This window comes from Zonotrichia albicollis, chromosome 23 (genome assembly GCF_047830755.1).
Source record: "Zonotrichia albicollis isolate bZonAlb1 chromosome 23, bZonAlb1.hap1, whole genome shotgun sequence".
NCBI classification, from domain to species: Eukaryota; Metazoa; Chordata; class Aves; order Passeriformes; family Passerellidae; genus Zonotrichia; species Zonotrichia albicollis.
This window is the reverse complement of record NC_133841.1, coordinates 2,300,942-2,319,744: the sequence shown is the minus strand read 5'-3', so window position 1 is coordinate 2,319,744 and position 18,803 is coordinate 2,300,942. Positions and strand designations below refer to the sequence as shown.

Genomic DNA, 18,803 nt, shown 5'->3' with positions numbered 1-18,803 from the left:
AGGCTGGGCTTTGCCAGGCTCTTTGACAGACTGAGCTTTACCAGGCTGGGCTTTGCCAGGCTGAGCTTTACCAGGCCAAGCTTTGCCAAGCCGAGCAGAGCAGGAAGCCGAGCTTTATCAGGCCGAGCCGTGCCAGGCCAAGCTGTGCCAGGCCGAGCCGTGCCAGGCTGAGCCTTACCAGGCCAAGCCATGGCAGGCCGAGCCGTGCCAGGCCGAGCTTTACCAGGCTGAGCTTTGCCAGGCTGAGCTTTACCAGGCCGAGTCGTGCCAGGCCGAGCCATGCCAGGCCAAGCCGTGCCAGGACGAGCTGTGCCAGGCCGAGCCGTGCCGGCGCCGAGCAGAGCAGGAAGCCGAGCGTGGCGGCGGCAGCGGCTCAGCCCCAAACTCCCCTCGGGTCCGGCCAAACCGGTCCCGCAGCCGCTCCCAGCTCCAGCTCACCGCGCTGGCATCCGGGCCCCGGAGCCGGGGGCGAGGGAGCCGCCGTGGGAACGGCCGCCAGCCCCCGCCGTGTCCCCACCCACGCCCGGTGCCACCCGTGCCACCCGGGCACCGGCCCCGGCCCCGGGATGTGGCCCCGGGGTGTCCCGCGGCCCCCCCAGCACGTGGCACACGGAGCACACACGTGGCACCCACGGTGGCATCGGCGGTGGCACTCAGTGGCACTCACGGTGGCACTTGTGGCCGCGGGACACGGCGTTAATCATTGCCCGCTGCCCGTCCCTGCTGCCACCTCTCGGGGTCCAAGTCCATGCTTGGCAGGGCTGATGTCACCCCTGTGCCATCCCTGTGTCCCTGTTGTGTCCCTGTCCCCATCCCTCTGCTCTATCCCTGCTCCCGGTGTCCCCTCCCTGGCAGTGCCCGGGGTGATTTGGGGACATGGGGACAGCCAGGGGACACAGCAGGAGACACACGGAGGGGAGGATGTGACAGACAGGGCCCTGGCAGCAGGGACACCACCCTGGCACCACCCCCGTGGTGGCCTCACGTCACCCCGGGTGTGAGCCCTGGGCTGGTGGCAGTGGCAGGGTGGGGACACTCGGGGTGAGACAAACAGGGGACGCGGGGCTTTGGACATAAGGACAGGGACATTGGGGTTATGAGGAGGGGGGCTGGAGGGGCTCAGGAGCACCAGGATGGGTGTGGGACAAGCAGGGGACACAGGGGACATCAGGATATGGGGTGGGGGACTGGAGGGGGCCAGGGGACAAAGAGGGGACACAGGGGACATCAGGATATGGGGTGGGGGACTGGAGGGGGCCAGGGGACAAAGAGGGGACACAGGGGACATCAGGGTTGTGGGGTTATGGACTGGAGGGGCTCAGGACCACCAGGGTGGGTGTGGGACAAACAGGAGACACAGGGAGGGACTGGAGGGGGTCAGGAGCATCAGGGGACAATCAGGGGACACAGGGGACATCAGGGTATGGGGAGGGGGACTGGAGGGGCTCAGGAGCACCAGGATGGGCCCCAGGGCCACCAAGGCTATGGAGCAGAGAGTCCAGGGCCACCAGATTGAGGGTCCCAGAGCAACAGGGATGAGGGACAGGATCCTAAAGCCACCAGGGTGAGGGGAATGGGATCCCAGAGACACCAGGGCTGAGGAATGGAATCACAGGGACACCAAGACAAGGGACAGGATCCCAGGGCCATCAGGGTGAGGGACAGGATTGCAGGGCCACCATGGTGAGGGGATGGGATCCCAGAGCCACCAGGACCCAGGGACAGGATCCTAAAGCCACTAGGGCCGAGGGACAGGATTCCAGAGCCACTAGGGTGAGGGGATGGGATCCCAGGGCCACCAGGGCTGAGGGACAGGTTCCCAGGGCCACTAGAGCTGAGGAATGGAGTCACAGGGCCACCAGGACGAAGGGATGGGATTCTAGGGCCACCAAGGTGAGGGGATGGGATCCCAGAGCCACCAGGACCCAGGGACAGGATCCTAAAGCCACCAGGGCTGAGGGACAGGATCCCAGAGCCAGCAGGACAAGAGGGTGGGATTCCAGGGACAGGAGGGTGAGGGGACAGGATCCCAGGGCCACCAGGGTGAAGGAACAGGATCCCAGAGCCACCAGGGTGAGGGGATGGGATCCCAAAGCCGCCAGGACCCAGGGACAGGATCCCAGAGCCAGCAGGATGAGGGGATGGGATCCCAGGGCCACCAGGACAAGGGACAGCGTGCCGGGACCACCAGGATGAAGAACAGGACCCCAGCTGTGGGTGGGGGTCTCGAGTTTGGGGGTGCAGAGCTCCCCAGGGCACAGAGCAGGCACGGCGGGACGGCGGAGGAGGAGGAAGAGCCGGGAGGAAGGCGGGAAGGAGCGAAGGGAGGCTGCGGACTCAGCCGGAGCTGCGGGACCGTTCCCGACGGGACAGAACCAACACCCCGGGATGAGCAGCGATCCCCCCCCAGCCCCGGGATCCCCCGGGAGCCCCCGGAACCGGCCCCGCTCGTACCTGCAGCTCCCGCCGCGTCCCGGCCCCGGCCCCGTCCCGCCGGACCAGGGATTCCTGTTCTGCCCGCCTTTATCTACCTGCAGCAGCTCCCGCCCCCGCCTGCCAGCGCCGCCCTGCCCCGGTACCGGCACCCACAGGGCCCCCCAGCACCCCCAAACCCCTGAGGGGGGGGGGCAGAGAGACCCCGGCACAACCCCCCCCAAAACCCCCCTGAGGTGGTGATGGGGAGTTTCCCACAATGCACCGGGCGTGGGGGGACACGGGGACACCTCGGGGTGACCTGGGGCTGCAGATGCCACTGAGCCCCAGCCGATTCCCCTATAACCTCCCACTTCCTCTAGAACCCTTTCCTCAGCCCCCTAATTCCTTTATAACCCCCCAATTCCTTTATAACCCCCCAATTCCCCTATAATCCCCCAATTCCCCTATAACCCTTTCCTCAGCCCCCCAATTCCTTTATAACCCCCCAATTCCTCTATAACCCTTTCCTCAGCCCCCCAATTTCCCTATAACACCCCAATCTCCCACCCCTCAGAACCCCCCAACCCTCTAGAACCCCTCCTCAGTCCCCCAATTCCCCTATAACCCCCCAATTCCTTTATAACTCCCCAATTCCCCTATAACCCTTTCCTCGGCCCCTCAATTCCCCTATAATCCCCCAACCTCCCACCCCTCAGAGACCCCCAACCCTCTAGAACCCCTCCTCAGACCCCCAATTCCCCTATAACCCCCAATTCCCCCTGCAGTGCCCCTCAACCTCCCTACAGCCCTCCCTCCTCAGCCCCCCCACCCTCAGAACCCCCCAATTCCCCTACAACCCCCCAATTCCCCTACAATCCTCCAATTCCCCTATAACCCCCCCAATTCCTCTAGAACCCTTTCCTCAGCCCCCAAATTGGGGTTTGGGGTGGGCCCCCTGGGACCCCCAAATTTGGGCTGGGAGGGTCCCGTAGGGAAGGGGGTGTCCCCATTGTCCCCTCAGGGACCCCTGCCAAGTGGGACTATGGGGTCATGGGGGTCTCATGCAGGTCAGGGGCCCTTCCAGGAGGGTTGGGTGTGGAATTTGGGATTTGGGAATGCTGTGGGGTCCTTTAGGGGCTCTGTGGGTGTCTCCTGTGGGGTCTGGGAGTCGCCACTGGGCACTAGAGGTGCCATGGGGTCACAGAGGTGTCCCCAAGGAGGGGTTCGGGGGTCCCTGTGGGGGATGCTGAGGGTTCCTGTTGGTTTATGGGGAGGCTACAAAACCCCATAGAAACCCCACAGGGTTTTAGGTGTGGGTCCCACAGGGCAATGGGGACTCCCATGGGAATCCAGAGCTCCTTTGAGGGTCATTTCAGGTCCCCCAGAGGTCACTTTGGGTCCCACGGGTGTGGGTGCAGGTTACACTGGGGTCACTGAGGTCATTGTGCATCTCATGGGGGTTTTTGCGGGTCTTGGGGGTCACTGCAGGTGGCACACGGAGAGTTTGGGTCCCTTGGGGGTCACTTTAGGTGTCCTGGAAGTCACTTTGGGTCATTTTGTGTCTCCGGGGGTCACCGGGGTCACGGCGGCCCTCCTAGAGCAGACGAGACGAGGGCGGGGCGGAACAGAGCGGCACCGGAAGTGAGCGCATCACGTGACTATACCCGGAAGCGGCTGCGCGGCGGCACGGGGGGCCATGAGCGGCGGCACCGGGAACGAGAACGGCGACGGCAACGGGGCCGAGAGCGGGGCCGAGCGGCGGGTCCGCATCGTGGTGGAGTATTGGTGAGGGGGCCGGATGGATCGAGGGGATCCCGGGGGTGGGAGAGCCAGGGGTACCGTAGAACCGGGAGCACGAACTGGGGTGAGGCATGAGGGGGTTCAGGCATGGAGGGAGAAGGGAGAGGCTGAGGGGGATCTAGAGGGGTTGGAGGAGGAGGTGAGGAGGGGGTGGAGGGAGGTTGGGGGGCTCTGAGGGTGGGGATTGGGGGTTATAGGGGAATTCGGGGGGTTATAGGGGAATTGGGGGGGCTGAGGAGGGGTTATAGAGGAATTGGGGGGTTATAGGGGAACTGGGGGGTTATAGGGGAATTGGGGGGTTATAGGGGAATTTGGGGCTTAGGAAGTGGTTATAGGGGATTTGGGGGGCTCTGAGGGTGGGGATTGAGGGTTATAGGGGAATTTGGGGGAGTTATAGGGGAATTGGGGGCTTAGGAAGGTGTTATAGAGGATGTGGGGGGCTCTGAGAATGGGGAATTGGGGGGTTATAGGCGATTTGGGGGGCTTTGAGGGTGGGGAATTGGGGTGCTGAGGGGCTTGTAAGGGAACTTGGAGGTTGAGGATTACAGAGAATTTGGGGGGCTCTGAGGGGTGGAGAATTGAGGGGTTATAGGGGAATTCGGGGGCTGAGGAAAGAGTTATAGAGGAATTGAGGGGTTATAGAGGAATTTGGAGGTTGAGGAAAGGGTTATACAGGAATTGGGGTTAAGGAAGGGGTTACAGAGGATTTGGGGGGCTCTGTGGGGTGGGGAATTGGATTTTAGGGGAATTCGGGGGCTGAGGGAGGGTAATAGAGGATTTGGGGTGTTATAGGGGAATTGGGGGGCTGAGGAAGGGGTTATAGAAGATTGGGGGGCTCTGCAGTGTGGGGCACTGAGTTATAGGCAAATTTAGAGGTTGAGGAAAGGGTTACAGAGGATTTGGGGGGCTCTGAGGGTAGGAAATTGGGTTATAGGGGAATTTGGGGGCTCAGGAAAAGGTTATAGAGGATTTGTGGGGCTGAGGAGGTATTGAGGGTTATGGGGTATGAGGCTGTGGGAGGGCCCCTAAGGTGGACATTAGGAATTGGGGTGCAGGATGCAGCAGAGCTCTTGTGGGGTGGCTCCTCAGTTCGGGGAGAGTTTGGGGGGTCCCTGCACCCCCTCCTCAGGCTGTCCCCTCCCTGTTCCCCAGTGAGCCCTGTGGCTTTGAGGCCACCTACCAGGAGCTGGCGAGCGCTGTGAGGGAGGAGTACCCCGACATCGAGATCGAGTCCCGCCTGGGGGGCACCGGTGAGACCCCAAACTGACACCCAGAGCCCCCCCCCCAGTGCCCTGCTGGGGTTTGGCAGGGTTGGAAGTCCAGGGAGGGGTTGGAATTCTGGGGGAGGGGTTGGAATTCTGGGGGGGGTGGTCTGGGTGATGTCACTCTGTAGGATCAGTATGAGGGGGATGATGCCATGGGGTTGGTATGGGCAGGATGATGCCATGGGGTTGACATGGGGGGGATGATGATGCCATGGGGTTGGTATGGGCAGGATGATGCCCATGGGGGGGTTTGGGGGCACAGAACTGATGGCTGGGGCCCCCCTCAGGTGCCTTTGAGATCGAGATCAACGGGCAGCTGGTGTTCTCCAAGCTGGAGAATGGAGGTTTTCCCTACGAGAAGGATGTGAGTACCCACAGGGGGGTGTTTGCTTTGCAGGGAGCCCCCTCCTTTAATGGGATCATTGTTTTATGGAGCTGGTTCTCCTTCCTACCACCCTGCCAGGACCTTCTGCAGCTCCTGCTGGGGTGGGGTGAGAGGGGACAGAGGGGCAGCTCCTCATGGTGGCCTGGGTTTGTCCCTGTCACCTCCGTGTCTCTCCCCAGCTGATCGAGGCCATCCGCAGAGCCCGCAATGGGGAGCCCCTGGAGAAAATCACCAACAGCCGCCCCCCCTGCGTCATCCTGTGACCCCCCCGGGGACAGCAGGGTCCCCCCACGCTGCCTTCCCTAAACCCTGCAGCCCTGGGGGGCTCAGGAGCCTCCTGGTGGCACTGGGGGGCGTTGTGTCCCCTGCCTGACCTGCTGTGGGGTGTAGCTGTGGATTTGGGGGGGTCTCCCACCTGCCTTTGCCTGCCCCCCCTCAGGGTACAGGCTTTGCACCCCCATTTCTCTGTGCTGGGGGATCTGGGGGGGTCTCCCATGAATGGGAGTTGGAGCAGCTCCCAGGGGAATGCACAGGCTGTAGCTTTCCCTGGGATGTGTTAATGATTAAAATCCCTCTGGCACTGTTTAATGCAGGCCATGGGAAGGCCAGGCTGGCCCCACAGGCCCAGGTGTGTTCACATCCCCCCCTGGCCATTCCCAGCTCTGCTTCCTGCCTGGAATGTCCCTGCCCTGGGCCTTGGGGTGAGGGGGTCCCCTATTTATTCTATACTGTGTATAAACCCAAAGGCCTGGGGGAATAAAGGATGGAGAATGTGGCTGCTCTGGTGTCCCTTGGGATTGGGGGGGTTCCAAAATCAGGAATTGAAGTGGTGGGGGGTGGCAGAGGGGGGAGGAAGGGAAGGGGAATAAAGGAGGAGTGGGGGAAGGAAAAGGAAGGGAAAGGGGAAGAAGAAAGACGCAGGAAAGGGAAGACAGAAGGGGAAAAGCAAATGGACAAAGGGAAAAGGGGACAGAAAAAGGAATGGAAAAAAGGGGAAAGGAAATGGAGAAATGGGAAAGGAAATAGAGAAAGGGAAAAGGGACAGGAAAAGGAATGGAAAAAGAGGGAAAAAGGGAAAGGAAAAGGAATGGAAAAAGAGGGGAAAAGGGAAAGGAAAAGGAATGGAAAAAGAGGGGAAAAGGGAAAGGAAAAGGAATGGAAAAAGAGGGGAAAAGGGACAGGAAAAGGAATGGAAAAAGAGGGGAAAAGGGAAAGGAAATGGAGAAGAAATAGAGAAAGGGAAAAGGGACAGGAAAAGGGGGAGGAAGGGAAGAGGAAAAAAGAAGGGGAGAAGGAAAGAAAAAGAGGAAAAAAAGAAGGAAGGAAAAAAGGGGAAAAGGAAGGAAAAAGGGGAAAAAAAGAGAAGGAAAATGGGAAAAAAGAAGGAAAAAGGGAAGGGATATAAGTTGTTGATCCTTGGGAGACAGAGCTGGATTTGACAGAGAAGGAGAAACCAATCAGACCACGGGAGTAGAAAAAACAACCAATGTACAATTGTCAAATATACATCCCGGTGCTCCCAGGGAATCCCGGAGCAGCCGGGACTGCTCTCAGTCCAGCTGCCCTCAGTGCAAGTCCTCGTGTCCCAGGCACTGGGACAGCCCTGCGTGGGGGGGATGGCACGGGGGCTGTCCTTCTGCAGGCCCTGCTGGCTCTGAGCTGCTCCTGGGGGCACCCAGAGTGACGCTTGTGTCCCCACCGTGCTGTCCCACAGCGTCCTGGCTCCGCCAGCGGTGCCACCCCTGGGCACAGGGGTGCACCCCCAGCCCCACAGCTGTGGCTCATCCCTCCCTGAGCTGCCTTGGTGAAGTTTGGGGGGTCTCTCCTACACGGCCGTGGTGTCGGGGCCGGCCAGGCCGAGGTACTCGGGGTTCTCGGCCGTGGGCGTCGTGCCAGGGCCGCCTTCGGGGCCACCACCCTTGGCAGGGTCCTGGTTCCAGTAGTAGGGGTTGTCGAAGGCCTGGCTGAAGGGGCCGGGGCTGGGGGTGCCGTGGGGCGGTGCCAGGTACTCGGGGTTCTCCACAGCGTGGCCGAAGGGCGCTGGGAAGGAGTTCTTGGGATCCTTGATGAGCCCGTTCTTGCCCTGGTGCCCCTTGGGTTTGTCCGGCGGGGACGGGGGCGCGCGGGGCGGGCGCTCCCCAGCCTGGTTCACGTACTCTGCAGGGTGGAGGGACATGTTAGGGACCCCCCCAGGGGTCATGGGACAGGCAGACACCCCCCAGCACCTCCCCAAGGGTCCAGCCAAGCCCTCCTTACCTGGCATGGTGCTGAGGGGGGCTGGCACAGTGAAGCACTCGGGGTCTTCTCCATCCTTGGCCGTCAGCCCGGTGGGATCCTCGCTGTACCGGGGCAGGGTCCCGGGCTCCCGCCCCGGGGGGCTCTGCAGGGCCACCTTGTCCCCATCTGGCACCTCTGGGACAGGTCCCTCTGGCCCCTCTGCCAGGCCTTGGGCGGGGAAGGAGAAGGAGGCCAAGCCCTCGCCCTCTTCCACCTTGGCTGGAGACTCCGCCGTGCTCTGGGTGTGGGAGGGGACACAGAGTCGGGCACTTGAGCCCGTCCCAGACGTGGCACGGGGTCACCTCCTCACCTGGAGCCCCCTGCCAGCCCTCCCTCCCCACGTACCCGCATGGAGGAGATGCGGCTGCGGTAGGTGGTGGAGGTGTCGGTGCTGAAGAAGCCGTGGTGGGGCACCAGGTACTCCTCAGCGTCCACCAGGTCGTCCATGTCCTCCTCATCCAGCAGTGCCCGGTAGAAGGTGCTGTCCATGGAGCCAGGCACCCCCACCAGGTCGTTCTGGGGGGGTTACAGTGCTCAGTGCTCACCCCAAGGCACAAATGAGGGGACAGGAGCTCGGGGATGTCCATACCTGGATGACCACGAAGCGCTGGGGGTCACGGGCCATGCGGGAGAACTCGGTGACCAACTCCCGGAACTTGGGCCGGCACTCGGAGTCAATCATCCAGCCTGAACAGAGGCAGGTGCCATCAGAGGCTGGGAGCAGGGTGACAGCACGCCCTGTCCCCTCCCTGTCCCCGTGTCCCCTCCCCGTACATTTCACCATGATCATGTAGACGTCGATGGTGCAGATGGGCGGCTGCGGCAGCCGCTCGCCCTTCTCCAGCAGGTCTGGGATCTCCCTGGCAGGGATCCCATCGTAGGGCTTTGCCCCAAACGTCATCAGCTCCCACACAGTGACACCTGGAGGGGACAGGGGACAGCTGTGGGGGTGAGCAATGCATTGGGACTCCCCAAGTCCCCCGGGGTGGGGACACCCTGACGCACCGTAACTCCAGACGTCGCTCTGGTGCGTGAAGCGCCGGCGGAGGATGGACTCCAGCGCCATCCACTTGATGGGCACCTGGGACAGAGAGGTGAGCAGGACCAGGGGATGGCTGTCACCGAGGGGAGCACCACTGTCCCTGAGTCCCGTGCCCTACCTTGCCACCATCAGCGTGGTACTCGGTCTCGTCGATGTCCAGCAGCCGGGCCAGCCCAAAGTCGGTGATCTTGACGTGGTTGGGGCTCTTGACCAGGACGTTGCGAGCAGCCAAGTCCCGGTGCACCAGCCTCACCTCCTCCAGGTAGCTCATCCCCTAGAGGTGGCACATGTCCAGCTGTCCCTGGTGTCCCCAAGGACCTCCCCAGAGCTGCCCAGGTGCCCTGTCCTACCTTGGCAATCTGCACACACCAGTTGAGCAGGTCCTGGGAGCCGATGTGGTCCTTGTTCTCCCTCACGTAGTCCAGCAGGCAGCCGTAGGGCATCAGCTGCGTCACCAGCTGCACCGTGGAGGTCAGGCAGATGCCCAGCAGCCGGGACACGTAGGGGCTGCCCACCCCTGCCATCACATAGGCCTCCTGTGGGCAGCAGGGGGGTCAGGGTGGGGGTCAGGGGCTGCTGCCAGCCCTGTTCCCCTCAGTGTTGTGACCACACTCACATCCAGGATCTCCTTGTTGGCTTTGGGCGATGTGTTCTCCCGCAAGACTTTGATGGCCACGGGGATCTTCACGCTCTCCCCATCAGGGATCCAGATGCCCTGAGGTGGGGACAAGCAGGTGAGGGGATGCAGAGCAGGGAGGGCCAGGTGCAGCTGTGCTGTCCCCACTCCTCACCTTATAGACGGTGCCAAAAGCACCAGAACCCAAAACTTTCACTTTCTTCAGCTCCGTCTCCTTGAGGATCCTCATCTGGGCTTGGTTGGGGAGGGCCCCGCTGGGCGTCAGTGGCTCCACCAGCTGTGGGGCATGGAGGGGTGAGGAAGGCCTGGCTCCTCATCCCTCCCAAGCCCCGAGGGTCCCCTCCTGCCCCCCGGGACGTCCCCACCTCGGTCTCCTGCAGCAGCCTCCGCATGGCGTGCTTGCGCTCCTGCTGCCGCCGGCGCTTGACGCAGATGACGGTGATGAGGAGCAGGACGATGACCAGCAGAGCCCCAACCACGCCAGCAATGATGGAGGTCACCTGGCTGTGTGCCAAAATGCCATCAGTGTGGGGGACTGCCACCCAGAGAGGGGGTGGCACAACAGAGCCACACCCCTGCTGAGTGTTCACAGGGGTCTCAGGATGAGGGAAGAGAGGAGGATCTGACTCCATGTTTCAGAAGGCTTGATTTATTATTTTATTATATATATTATATTAAAACTATACTAAAAGAATAGAAGAAAGGATTTCATCAGAAGGCTAGCTAAGAATAGCATAGGAAAGAATGATAACAAAGGTTTGTGGCTCGGACTCTCTGTCCAAGCTAGCTCACTTTGATTGGCCATTAATTAGAAACAACCAACATGGGCCAATCACAGATGCACCTGTTGCATTCCACAGCAGCAGATAACCATTGTTTACACTTTGTTCCTGAGGAGAAAAAGTCCTAAAGAAAAGATTTTTCATCAAAGATGTCTGTGACACCCTTACCTTGGCTTCTGGTCCACAGGACATCCGTCCTCATCCCGGATGGTGCACCTGGGGACACAGGTGTAACCCCATGCTGTCAGCACCCCCCTGCAGCTGCCAGCACCCCCTCCTCATCTAGGGACCCCCCCAACTCACGAGTGGGTGCAGTTGGTGGGGCAGAGCTGGCACACCCCGAATTCATCCGGGTATTTCCAGACGGGCACAAAGGAGGCATCGGCCTTGACGCCGCTGGGGCAGCGCCGCACGCACTGCTGGGCGTCCTTGTAGTGGGCACAGGCCACGCACTGGTCTGGATCCTGCAGGAACAGGGCTGGCATGAGGGACCCAGGTGTGTGGGGACACCCTCAGCCCCCTCAATGTGTGTCCCTGTCCTCACAGATCCAAAGCAGGTCTCGGTGCCATTCTGGGGCTGGCACTCAGGGTGGCATGGTAGGCACCGCGTCCCATTGGCGTGTTCCCTGATGGCTCTGCAGGGCAAAAAGAGGCAGGGATGGGGTCCCAGCCTCACCCTGGTGTGTGTGGGGGCTCTGTTTGGCACTGCCGAGGGTCTCCACTCACCCATCCAGGAGGTTGCAGGAGGCCACGCACTCCTGGCCACGCAGGAACCGCTCGCACGCCACGCACTGGGTGGGACCGGGGCCCCAGCAGTGCCCCTGGGCACAGAGGTGGAAGCAAACCAGCCCCTCTCTCTCTGCAGGAGGGCCACCATCAGCACCTTTGTCACCAATGAGGGGGCTCCACCATCTCCCCCCACCCCCACAGGACCCCTCTTACCGCACTGCTCGGGGGGTTTGTTGTGGGTCTGGAAGAGGCGCTGGCGGGGGTTACGGAAGATGCTGTGCCAGGGCACCTTCTGCAGGAAGCAGAGCTGGGGGTTGTGGTGCACCAGCACCATCCCGCTGCTGATCTCCTGCAGGGCCCGCAGCCCCAGCGCCTGCACCGCCAGGTCCTGCAGGGTCAGCGAGTAGGCGCCGCTGCCGAGACAGCCGCGGGTCAGACACGCCTGGCCTCGTGTGCCTCCATGTCCCCCGTGTCCTTCCAGTGTCCCCTCATGGTCCCCTGCATCCCTCCATGTCCCTCCTGTGCCTCAACATCTCCCCCTGTCCCCTCTGCATCCCCATGTTCCTATGTCACTCCATGTCCCCATATCCCCTCATGTGTCCCCCTACATCCCCTCTGCATGTCCCTGTGTCCCCTCATGTGTCCCCCTGTATCTCCCCACATCCCCATGTTCCTATGTCACTCCATGTCCCCATATCCCCTCATGTGTCCCCTTGCATCCCCCCCATGTCCCTGTGTCCCCTCATGTGTCCCCCTGCATCCCCATGTTTCCATGTCACTCCATGTCCCTGTGTCCCCTCATGGTCCCCCTGCCTCCCCTCATGTCCCCTCATGTGTCCCCCTGCATCCCCATGCTCCTGTGTCACCCCATGTCCTCGTGTCCCCTCATGGTCCCCCTGTGTCCCCTCATGTGTCCCCCTGCCTCCCCATATGTCCCCATGTCCCCTCATGTGTCCCTCTGCATCCCCTCATGTCCCCGTGTCCCCCCATGTCCCCGTGTCCCCCCCTGTCCCTGTCCCCGCTCACTTGTGCAGGACCCTGCCCCGGATCACCCGCAGGTTCTGGAACACTCCCAGGTCCTTCATGTCCGGCGGCCAGGCTGCGATGTAGAGGAATCCTGGGGGGAGCTGAGTGTCACCCCCTGATGTCCCCCCCAAACCCAGAGCCCCCCAATCCCCCCCAGCTCCCCCAGCTCTCACCCGTCAGCTCCTCCAGGCTCTCGAAGATCCGCAGCAGTTTGGGGTCCAGGGGTGGGGTGTTGGTGCTGGGGTCCCTGCAGGGGATGGGAGGGAGGTTGGGGGGTTCCTTTTGGAGGTCCCCAGTGGGCTCAGGGAGGGGAATCAGGCACTCACCCAGCGAAGGTCTCGGGGAGAAAAGCCAGGCTCCCAAAAATCTTGGTGCAGCCAGAGAAGTGTTGGATGTTGGAGGCGTTCACAGCACGGACACCCTTCAGGAAATCCACTCCCAGCCCGTAGCACACTGGGGGGGCACGGCAGGGGTGTGCTCTTCCAGGACCTCTGAGCCCCCCAAAACACTGCCCCAGCAGCCACAGGGCACAGCAGCACCCCCACACAGCCTTGGAGACCCCAGAGCTGCACTGAGGATGGATCACCCCCATCCTTGGGGTCCCCAGAGCCCCCCAAAGCTTGGGAAGGCTTCTTACCAAACCCTTGGGGTTCCCAGAGCCCTCCCAAGCTTGGGAAGGCTTCTTACCAAAACCCTTGGGGTCCCCAGAGAGCCCTCAGCCCCCAGGGGACTGCTCCCCCACATCCCTGGGGTCCCCAGAGCCACTCTTGGGGGCTGCTCACCCACACTCCTGGGGTCCCCACACCTGTCCAGATACTGGGGTGCTGCTCACCCACAACCTTGGGAACCCCATGGACATTGAGGAGCTGCTCATCCACAATCCTGCAGCATCCAGAGCCCCCCTCCCCATGCCCTGGGGGCTGCTCCCCCACATCCCCAGGGCACCCAGAGCCCCCCCAAACCTCAGGGGGGGGTTCTCACCCTCTGGGCAGGGTTTGCTGCACTTCTCACACTTCTGCACGTTGTTGACCGTGACCTCCTGGCTGTTCTGGGGGCACACGAGGGTGCAGGACCCCACCTCCGTGGCGAGGTAATTGTCTGCAGGGGGTGGCAGGAAGGGAGGGGGGGGTCAGGGCCACGCTGGCTGCCCCCGACCCCCCCCAGGGTGGCACTCACAGGGACACTGGCTGACACAGCTGGCACCAAAGGTGTAGCGCCCGTCGGGGTTGGGCATCGACTCGAAGGTGTCTGAGTTGTAGACAACGAGTGGGGGGCAGTGCAGCTCACAAATCCCGCTCCTGTTGAAGTTCAGGCATGCCTGGGGAGGGGACACAGCTGTGTGAGACCCCTGTGTCCCCCCAGGACCCTCAGTGTCCCTGTCCCATGCTCACCAGGCAGTCAGAGTGCTTGGGGCCGGTGCAGCCGGCAGCGCACTGCTCGTGGCAGCAATCCGTGGGTTTCGTGCCCTTGCAGCGTGGGCAGCCGTGGCAGATGCTGTTGGTCACTGCAGGGACACAGAGGGACACGTTGGGGACACAAATTCCCTCCCTCCAGGCAATGGGGGAGACACCAGGATGAGGGGTTGGAGGGTAAGGGGGGTTCCGGGGTGAAAATCTGGGTGGTGGGAATTGAGATGGCAAATAAAAAGAGTAGGAAATGAATTTAGGGGGGGAAGTTCCTAGGGATGGGATTTGGGGTGAAAGAGGAGGCTCCCAGAGCAGAGATTTGGGGTGTAAGCAGAGGTCCTCAAGGCAGGGATTTGGAGTGTAAAGGGAGGTTCCCAGAGCAGGGATTTGGGATGAAAGGGGAAGATCCCAGAGCTGGGATTTGGGGTGTAAGAGGGGGCTCCCAGAGCAGGGATTTGGGGTGTAAGGAGAGGCTCCCAGAGCTGGGATTTGGGGTGTAAGGGGGGGGCTCCCAGAGCAGGGATTTTAGGGGATGTCTGGGGCCAAGATTTGGGTGTTATGGAGGGCTCAGTGGAACAAAGATTTGGGGGCTAAACAGGTCAGGGTGCTTCTAGGGGCAAGATTTAGGTGGTAAATGGGGGGTCAGTGGGACAGAGATTTGGGGGGGCAAATGGAAGGTCCAGAGATTCTCTGTAAATTGGACTTAGGTGACCAGCAGGGCTCAGCAGGGCAAGAATTTGGGAGTGCAAACAGAACGTCCAGGGATTCTCTAGGACACAGATTTGGGTGCCAAGTGGTGATCAGTGAAGCAGGGACATACAGAGGGAAGGAAAGGAGTTCCCAGGGGCTTTGGGGGTCTCTGAGGGGGGGCTCAGAGCCTCTGTGGGCCCCACACTCACATGTCTGGCAATCCTGTTTGCCCTCACCCCAGCAGTGCCCCTCGGCACAGAGCGCCCGGCAGTCGGGACCTGCACAGGGGGGAGAGTGAGCAGGGGGTGCCAGGAGGGGCTGGAACCCCCCCAGAACCCCCCCTGGCAGCACAAACCCCCCACTCACAGCTGCGGGTGCGGGTGCTCTCCACCTGGATGTCGGCACGGAACTCGTTGTGCCGGTGCAGGATGTCGCTCCACAGGATGGTCTCCTGGAAACACAGCTCGGGGTTCCTCTCAATGAGCACCCCTCCCTTCAGGATCTCTGTGGGGGGACAGGTTGGGGGGTCAGCATGGACCTGCAGCTCCCACTCCTCGGTACGGAGCTGGGGAGCACCCAGAACTTTGGATTCCCAGACCGGAGCTGGCAGCTCCCAACTACAGGAGCAGCAACCCACATATCCGAGTATCCCAGACAGGGCTTCCCCACCTGTGAGGTGCCTCATGCCGAGCTGCCGCAGCCCCGGTGCCCCGGCGGGGCCGGCGTTGCCCAGCACGGCCAGGGCGTAGCGCTCCTGGAAGAGCTGCGTGCCGCGGATGATGCGCAGGCTCTGCAGCTCCAGCCCGCTCACTTGGTTCTCCGCGATCAACACGTAGCCCTGCACCTCCTTGATGTCCTGCCATGGGGGGGACACGGGTGAGGGGTCGGTCAGACCCTCGTCTTTCCCCCCTTTGGGGCGTTTTAGCGCTGCGCACCTTGAGGAAGGAGGTGTCGGCGTCGGCGGGCAGGTAGGTGAGCTCCAGGTTGCCCTGCACCACCTGGCAGCCCTGGTACAGGTGCCGCAGGGTCTCGTAGTGGCTCTCGGGGCTGGAGGGACGCAGCAGCTTCATGTCGGTGCCGGTGCAGACTGTGGGGACAACGGGGGCTCAGCGGGTCCCCCGATCCCCCCCGTGGGACACACACGGAGCTCCGGCCCCCGCAGGAAACGCCGCGGGTGCGGCGGCCGCCGTTTATCTCCCAACAGCTTCCGATGGGTTTCCTGCACCGAGGCTCCCCCGGATCCCAACCCCGGCAAAGCCCGACCGGGCCCCGCTCGGGGCACAACGGGGATCGGTGTCTCCCCGTGCCCGCGGCGGGGGCTGGGTTAGGACCCCCAGAGCGGCGGGGCCGGAGCGGGGGCCGCGGGCAGGAATGCGCTGCCCACGCCGACACAAGACCCGATTGTTGAGCGGCGACGGCTGCGAGGCCCCGCCGGCCCCATCCATTGTGGGGGGCTCCTGGCCGGGAGAGCATCCCCGGGCATCCCGGCGGGGCTGGGGGTGTGCGGGAACCCGCGCTGGGTGCGAGCCCCGAGCGGGTGAGTCACGGGCGCGGGTGGCACCGGGCCCCGGCCGCCCGCTCCCGGCTGGAACCGCCTTTTCAGGTCGGGCGTGTTTGGGGAGCAGCGGTGACGCAGGGCTGGCGGGCACGGCTCGGCTCGGCACGGCCCAGCCCCGGCGCGCCCGAGGCCCCCGGCACCCCAACAACAACCAACACCCAACGGGGAGAGCCCCCCGAGCCACACCGAGCCCCGCTCCCCGCGCTGACCCCGCCGCCACCGCGGGGTCACCCCCAGAGCCGTCCCAGCGCGGGCAGGGGGCACACGGGGGTCTGGGGGGGCTCGGTGTCCGGTCCCGGCTGCTCGGTGGCTGAGTGACAGCCCCCGGTGCTGGGCAGCTGCGGGCCCGCAGAGCCGGCGGGCACTCAACTCCCCCGCCTGCTCCGAGGCCTCTCCGAGCCGGGGAAAACACGGCCAGGAAGGAGGAAACCCCCCCTGAATTTGGGGTTCGGCTGTGTCCCACCCGAGCGGGGTGAAACGGGGGGGACCCGGGAAGGGGAAGCGTGGGGCGGCCAAAGCTCAAGGTCTGCGCCCACACCTGCCGTGAGAGGCGAGGGGTGCTGGGGCTTCCCCGGGGCAAAGGGCGGGTGGGACGAGTGTGCGGATCCTGGTGGGATCCCGGCTCTGTTCCCCCTGGATTTGGGTTTGGATGCTCGCCCAGCTCCCCTGTGGGCACCGGGCAGGGCAGGGACTGCTCGGTCCTGCCGGGCTCACCCAGCGGGCGGTGCCAGCACCGAGCACCGGGGCTGCCCACGGGTGTCCGGCCGAGCCCGTGAGCCACGTGCCCACGGGGCTGTCCCGAGCTGTCCCCACCCACGAGCTGGCCCCACACAGACCCTCCCAGCACCGTGAGCTGTGGGCCGTGTCCCCACGTCCCCGTCCCACGACCCCACACCGAGCGTTCACTTTCCAAACTCCCGCTGCTGGAGCTGCCCCCCGACACGAGGAATGAGGCAGCAGGGTGCAACTTTTGGGGCTGCCGGTGCCCATTTTGGGGCCACCAGCGCCGTGCCCTACTGGCCCCGTTCCTGCCCCGTTCCCGCGGAGCGTGGCCGAGGCCCGGGGGCTGCCGGGCCGGGCTCCCCGCTCCCCCCGGGGCTGGGCTGGGTGCGGCACGTCGAGAATGTGGATGGGAGCGACGGGGACGCACCCACCCAGCCACCCACCCAGCCACCGAGCCGCTCCCGATGCCCACGGGGAGGGCACCCCCACAAGCTGGGGACCCCCGTTCCCGCTTCTCCCGGCGGTACCGGAGCCCTGCGCGCTGCACCCCTCTCCGGGCTCTACCGGAGCCCCTAAATCCCTCTCGGGAATCGTGCAGCTCGGGGGCACCGGGGTGAGCGGGCAGGGCCTCCCGCTGGGCCCCAGCGCCTCCCAGTCCACACCAGTTCGGCTCCCAGTCCTGGTGGCCGCAGGGACACCGGGGTCGCGCTGCCCGCGGCGGGGAGAACCGGGGGCACCCAGGGGGCACCGGGTGAGGCCGTCCCGTCACTTCCAACCATGCAGCCCCCGGTGCCCCCCAGAGCTGCCCGGTCCCACCCCCGGTGCCCCCCTCATTCGCAACTCGAGGCCGCCACCGTCCCCTCCCGCTGCTCCCTCGGTTCCCCCCACCGCCCCCTCCCGGTTTTCCACTCGGTCCCACCCCCGATGTCCCCCCGGTGCCCTCTCGGTCACGCCCCCCGTGTCCCCCCCTCCCTTGCCCGGTTCGCTCTCCCGGTGCCCCCCCGGTCCCGTGCAAAACTTTACGCGAAGTCGCCGCGCGGGGCCGGAGTCCCCCCGAGTGCCGGTGCCCCCCGGTGGGACCCACCTTCGGCGGCGGCGGGGGGGCACAGGGCGGCCAGCAGCAGCAGCAGCGCGGCGCCGAGGCAGCCCCCGGCCGCGATCATGGTGCTCAGCGCGGCCCGCGGCCCATGGCCCCGCCGCCGCTGCTCCGGGAAAGTTTGCGGAGCCGGAGCCGCCGCCTCCCGCCGCTCCCGGGCTCCGCCTCGCGATCCCGATCCCGGTCCCGGCCCCGGGCGAGGGCGCGCCGCGCGCTCCCGCCGCCCCCGCGCGCTCCCGCCGGCCCGGAGCAGGACAGACCCCCCCACCCACCCACCCTCTTCCAACCTCCCGGAGCACCGGGAATGTCCCGCCCCGGACCCCCCTTCCCTGCTCCCGAGCACCGGGAATCACCGTCGTGCATGCACCGGGAGCACCGGGACCCCCCGTTCCCCCTTTCCATCCCCATTTCCAGGGGGGCTCCGACCCCACTTTCCACCCCCCCGGAGCAGCAGGAGCCCCGAACCCCCCCGGTCCATCCCCGCCATCCCGGAGTGCCCCGTTCCCGTTCCCCGGTGCTCCCCAGCCCTGGGGTCCCGCTGCGATCCCCGAGGGCGGGGGTTGCCTGAATGGCGGGGGGGGGGGGTACGGGGACACACACGACCTCCATCCCTGTCCCCTCACTTGGGGTGTGACTGTCACCCATGAGGGGGAATGGGACAAAAATGCCATTCGTGGGTTTGGGGGTCAGTCCCAGAGCTGGCACCCCGGAATGGTGCGGGGGGCTGGCGGCTGTTCTGGGGGGACAGGGACACTCCAGCAGCACCTGACGGGTCCTAAATGGGGTGACCGAGAGCTGGCACCTGTCCCCTACCTGTTGCACCTTCACCTGCTGCCCTGAGCACACAGAGAATTGGGATGGGGGGGTCCTCCACAGCTGCGGACCCCCTCACATGGGGGTGACCCCATCGGAACCCCCCAGCCGGGCAGAGCCAGGAGCAGCTGGGATGGGGGACCAGGATGTGACCCCCAC

General features: G+C 64.0%; 2 protein-coding genes across 2 annotated transcripts; one reads left to right on the top strand and one right to left on the bottom strand.

Moving 5' to 3' along the window:
• Window positions 1-4,041: 4,041 nt before the first annotated feature.
• MIEN1 (migration and invasion enhancer 1) lies at window positions 4,042-6,640 on the top strand. The gene is made up of 4 exons (XM_074557779.1): window positions 4,042-4,200; window positions 5,368-5,465; window positions 5,768-5,844; window positions 6,045-6,640. The coding sequence occupies exons 1-4, from the start codon at window positions 4,112-4,114 to the stop codon at window positions 6,126-6,128; spliced, it is 348 nt and encodes a 115-aa protein (XP_074413880.1). The 5' UTR covers window positions 4,042-4,111; the 3' UTR covers window positions 6,129-6,640.
• Window positions 6,641-7,340: 700 nt separating this feature from the next.
• Window positions 7,341-18,073, bottom strand: ERBB2 (erb-b2 receptor tyrosine kinase 2). The gene is made up of 27 exons (XM_074557659.1): window positions 17,820-18,073; window positions 15,390-15,541; window positions 15,124-15,310; window positions 14,821-14,958; window positions 14,664-14,732; window positions 13,750-13,862; window positions 13,535-13,676; window positions 13,340-13,456; window positions 12,685-12,811; window positions 12,532-12,605; window positions 12,359-12,449; window positions 11,546-11,745; window positions 11,330-11,462; window positions 11,148-11,238; window positions 10,907-11,067; window positions 10,772-10,819; window positions 10,187-10,325; window positions 9,976-10,098; window positions 9,801-9,899; window positions 9,535-9,720; window positions 9,303-9,458; window positions 9,148-9,223; window positions 8,917-9,063; window positions 8,732-8,829; window positions 8,488-8,658; window positions 8,122-8,380; window positions 7,341-8,022 (listed from the first exon to the last, which is right to left on the bottom strand). The coding sequence occupies exons 1-27, from the start codon at window positions 17,896-17,898 to the stop codon at window positions 7,691-7,693; spliced, it is 3,708 nt and encodes a 1,235-aa protein (XP_074413760.1). The 5' UTR covers window positions 17,899-18,073; the 3' UTR covers window positions 7,341-7,690.
• Between the last annotated feature and the right edge of the window lie 730 nt (window positions 18,074-18,803).

What these genes read in the sequence shown, in the direction of transcription:
- MIEN1 (XM_074557779.1), top strand. Translation starts at nt 4,112, where the DNA reads ATGAGCGGCGGCACCGGGAACGAGAACGGCGACGGCAACGGGGCCGAG. An exon ending in CGCATCGTGGTGGAGTATTG is followed by an intron (nt 4,201 to 5,367) that starts GTGAGGGGGCCG and finishes CCTGTTCCCCAG; the next exon opens with TGAGCCCTGTGGCTTTGAGG. An exon ending in GTCCCGCCTGGGGGGCACCG is followed by an intron (nt 5,466 to 5,767) that starts GTGAGACCCCAA and finishes GGCCCCCCTCAG; the next exon opens with GTGCCTTTGAGATCGAGATC.
- ERBB2 (XM_074557659.1), bottom strand. Translation starts at nt 17,898, where the DNA reads ATGATCGCGGCCGGGGGCTGCCTCGGCGCCGCGCTGCTGCTGCTGCTG. An exon ending in TCCTGCAACCTCCTGGATGG is followed by an intron (nt 11,239 to 11,329) that starts GTGAGTGGAGAC and finishes TTTGCCCTGCAG; the next exon opens with AGCCATCAGGGAACACGCCA. An exon ending in CTTTTGGCACCGTCTATAAG is followed by an intron (nt 9,900 to 9,975) that starts GTGAGGAGTGGG and finishes TCCCCACCTCAG; the next exon opens with GGCATCTGGATCCCTGATGG.